The sequence below is a fragment of the Propithecus coquereli genome, unplaced genomic scaffold (genome assembly GCF_000956105.1).
Source record: "Propithecus coquereli isolate 6110/MARCELLA unplaced genomic scaffold, Pcoq_1.0 Scaffold140, whole genome shotgun sequence".
NCBI classification, from domain to species: Eukaryota; Metazoa; Chordata; class Mammalia; order Primates; family Indriidae; genus Propithecus; species Propithecus coquereli.
Window position 1 is genome coordinate 5,273,549 of NW_012138303.1, and position 3,809 is coordinate 5,277,357.

Consider the following 3,809-nt stretch of genomic DNA (forward strand, 5'->3'; position numbering starts at 1 on the left):
GGAAAACGAGTTCAATCTTGGTTCTACTGATTTTAAGATGGCAGGGTGATATCCAAGAGATTTCCTGAAAGCAGCTGGAAATTTAAGACAAGGGCTCAGACTGGAGACTTGACAGTCAACAACACAGAGATAACAAATGAAGCTAAGGAGAAAAGTGGAAAGAGGACTGAACTTTGGAAATATATGTAAGATGCAGAAAGAAGGAGCATTCTTTGATTTATTAGAGACACTTCCTGACCTGGGAGCAGAAACTCGAGCCTTTGCCTCATTTCTACCTCCTTGCAAAATTAAACTAGGCTCTAGAATGAAATACTCTGAATGTCCTCATGCTAAAACTTCTCTCCTTCTCCCCATTTCCATGGATGTTTCTTGGAATGACCCTATGAAATATACACTGTTCTAATCCCCACTTCACAGGACAGGAAAGAAGGCACAAAACATTTAAGTAACTTGCTTAATAATATCCCACAGTTGTGGGGAGAGCGGTGTAGAAAGAGAAACACACTTGAATGTGTTTGGAGTGGCAGATGCAGGTGTTCTGGGCCCCAGGAGGAGATCAGGGGCTGCTAGGATTGGAAACCAGGGAGCCTGGCCCAGGGTGCGAGCTCATAACCACTTCACTATGCTCTTTCGCTTACACACAGTTACATATTCACACAGATGCACGTGTAACTACAAAATACGTGGCTAGGAAGAAAATAAGCATGGTAAAGAAAAATAAGGGACCTGCTTTGGACTGAGTGAGGAAGAAAGGACTTTGTGGAAAAGTAGCATGTCATCTGATATTAAAGGAGTGTGAAAAGTTCAACAGGAAGAGTCAAATGAAGAAGGATTTGAGGCAATGTGCAAAGGCCCTGATGTGGGGAAGACTTTGGATTTACGAAGGTAGAGAAGACCACTTTGGCAAAAGTGTGAGAAAATTAAATCAATCTTGTACACAACCATGAAGGAAAATGACTCACCAACGGCCTACATCCTTTCAAGTGGGTTGAATACCACCCCAATTCCTTTTTGAAAATTCAGCTGAAAAGACAATGTTGAGGAAAAAAATGCCATTTTCTCTAATTCAAGCATTGGGTGGCAAACCAACAGAACAAAACAATAGTTATAACTGAAGTCAAGCATCATGATGTCCTGGAGAAAATGAATCTCATTTGTTTCTTCATTTTATTCTTTCTAGATGGAAACTTGTCAAACTTTAATGTGCATATAAATTGCTTGGGGATCTTATTAAAATGCTGATTCTAGGATGCAGACTAAGATTCTGCATTGCTAACATGCTCCCAGGTGACAACTATGCTGCCTCTCCATGGACCACACTTTGAGTAGTATGGTTCTAAATTCCACGGGACGTCAATCACACTGGGATTAGAGGAAGGGAGAAATAGGAACTAATTCCTTGAGTGTGTTTGCAGGAAGCAGATATGAGAATTCTGAGGTCCAGGAGAGAACAGCAGTTGGAAATATAGGTAAAGCCAATATATGTGGGCCGATTCTGAGGTTTCGAGTCAAAAATGCAAGGTTTTTCTGCTATGAGATTGTGCTCTAATGGATCCCCTCACCCTGAACAGCATTATCTGCTTTTTACCAACCATCCACATCTTCAAATATTTATTTGAAGCAGAGAGCTTCTTTACATTTTGTCATTGTCAAAGATACTCGTATCTTTCCACCTCTCAGAAGCTGTGGTCTGTCCCCATTGTGATCTCTATCCACCCATGCCTCTCAGTTTTTGGTCCCACACCCCAGATCCAGCTTCAGTTGTTTCTCTATCCACGCTCAGACTTTTTTCATGCAGGTGAAATTCATGTAACATAAAATAATAATTTTAAAGTGCACAATTCAGTTACATTTAGTATATTCACAATTTTGTGCAACCACCACCTCTATTATTCTAAAACATTTCCATCACCCCAAAACAAAACCCTGCACCCACCAAGCAGTCACTTCCCATTCTCCCCTCCCTCCAGCCCCTGACAAACACCAGTCTGCTTTCTATCTCTCTGAGTTTACATATTCTGGATATTTCATATAAATGAAATCATATAATATATGAACTTTTGGGTCTGACTGCTTTCACTTAGCATAATGTTGCCACCCACATTGTATCATATATCAATACTTCATTCTTTTTTATGAAAAAAGAATTCTTTGTGTGGCTGAATAATAATCCATTTTCTGTATTTCTGTATACATTTTATTTATCCGTTTATCTGTCAATGTACATTTGGGTTGTTTTCGCCTTTTGGCTCTTGTGAATAGGTGCTGCTATGAAGATTTTTGTACAAGTATTTGAGTACCTGTTTTCAATTCTTCTAGGTATATACCTAGGAATGGAATTGCTGGATCACATAATAATTTTATACTTAACTTTTTGGGGAATTGCAAAACCGTTTTCCATAGTGACTATAACATTTTGCATTCCCGCTAGAAATGTATAAGGGTTATCATTTCTCCACATCCTCATCAACACTGGTTATTTATCTTTTTTAAAAAAATCATTATTTCTATCCTAGTAGGTGTGAAGTGGTGTCTCATTGTGGTTTTGATTTGCATCTTCCTAATGACAAATGATCTTGCACATCTTTTCTTGTGTTTATTGGTCATTTGTATATCTTCTTTGTAGAAATGTCTATTCAAGTCCTTTGCCCATTTTTAATTGGATTATTGGTCTTTTTGTTGTTGAGTTGTTAGAGTTCTTTATAGATTCTTGATACTAGATCCTTATCATATATATGATTTGCAAATATTTTCTCCCATTCTGTAAGTTGTCTTTTCACTTTCTTAATGTTCTTTGATGCACAAAAGTTTTTTAATTTTGATGAAGTATAATTTATCTATTTCTTTGCTGCTCATGCTTTTGGTGTCATATCTAAGAATCCATTGCCAAATCCAATATCATGAATATTGGCCGGGTGTGGTGCCTCACACCTGTAATCCTAGCACTATGGGAGGCTGAGGTGGGATGATCACTTGAGGTCAGGAGTTGGAGACCAATATCATGAATATTTACTCATGTTTTCTTCTAAGAATTTTATAGTTTTATCTATTTAGGAGATTGATACATTTTGAGTTAATTTTTGCATATGGTGAGAGGTAGAGTCCAACTTCATTCTTTTGTATGTGGATATCCAGTTGTCTCAGCACCATTTGTTGAAGAGACTATTCTTTCACTGTTGAATAATTGTGGCACACTTGTCAAAAATCACTTGGCCATAAATGTATGGGTTTCTTTCTGGACTCTCAATTCAATTCCACATAGACATCTGTCTATCCTTGTGCCAGTACCACACTGTTTTAATTCCTATAGCTGTGTCAGTTTTGAAATTGGTAAGTGTGAGTCTTACAATTTTGTTTTTCTTTTACAGTATTTTTTTGGCTATTTGGGGTTTCTTGCAATCACATATGAATTTGAGGATTGGTTTTTCCATTTATGAAAAAAGTCATTGAAATTTTGGTAAGGATTGTACTGAATCTGTAGATTGCCTTGGGTGGTATTTCCATATTAATATTAGGTCTTCCTATTCATGAATATGGGATGTCTTTCCATTTATTTAGATATTCTTTAATTTCTTTCAGAGTTTTTTAGTTTTCACTGTCTAAGTCTTGAACTTCCTTATTAAATTATTCCTGGGTATTTTATTCTTTTTGGTACTACTGTAAATGAAATTGCTTTTCTAAATTTCTTTTTCAGATTGTTCATTGCCAGTGTGTAGGAATACAGCTTTGCTGAATTCGTTTATTAGTTCTGATCATTTTTTATAGATTCTTTAGAATTTTCTATCTATAAGGTCATGTCATCTGTGAAT

General features: G+C 36.8%; 1 protein-coding gene across 1 annotated transcript in view; it reads left to right on the forward strand.

The window, feature by feature from the left end:
• Nucleotides 1-943: 943 nt before the first annotated feature.
• SLAMF6 (SLAM family member 6) overlaps nt 944-3,809 on the forward strand; it is a 25,878-nt gene continuing 23,012 nt past the window's right edge. Inside the window, exon 1 of the mRNA XM_012639519.1 lies at nt 944-983. Within this exon, the coding sequence (XP_012494973.1) occupies nt 944-983 (40 nt within the window). The remainder of the gene's footprint in view (nt 984-3,809) is intronic.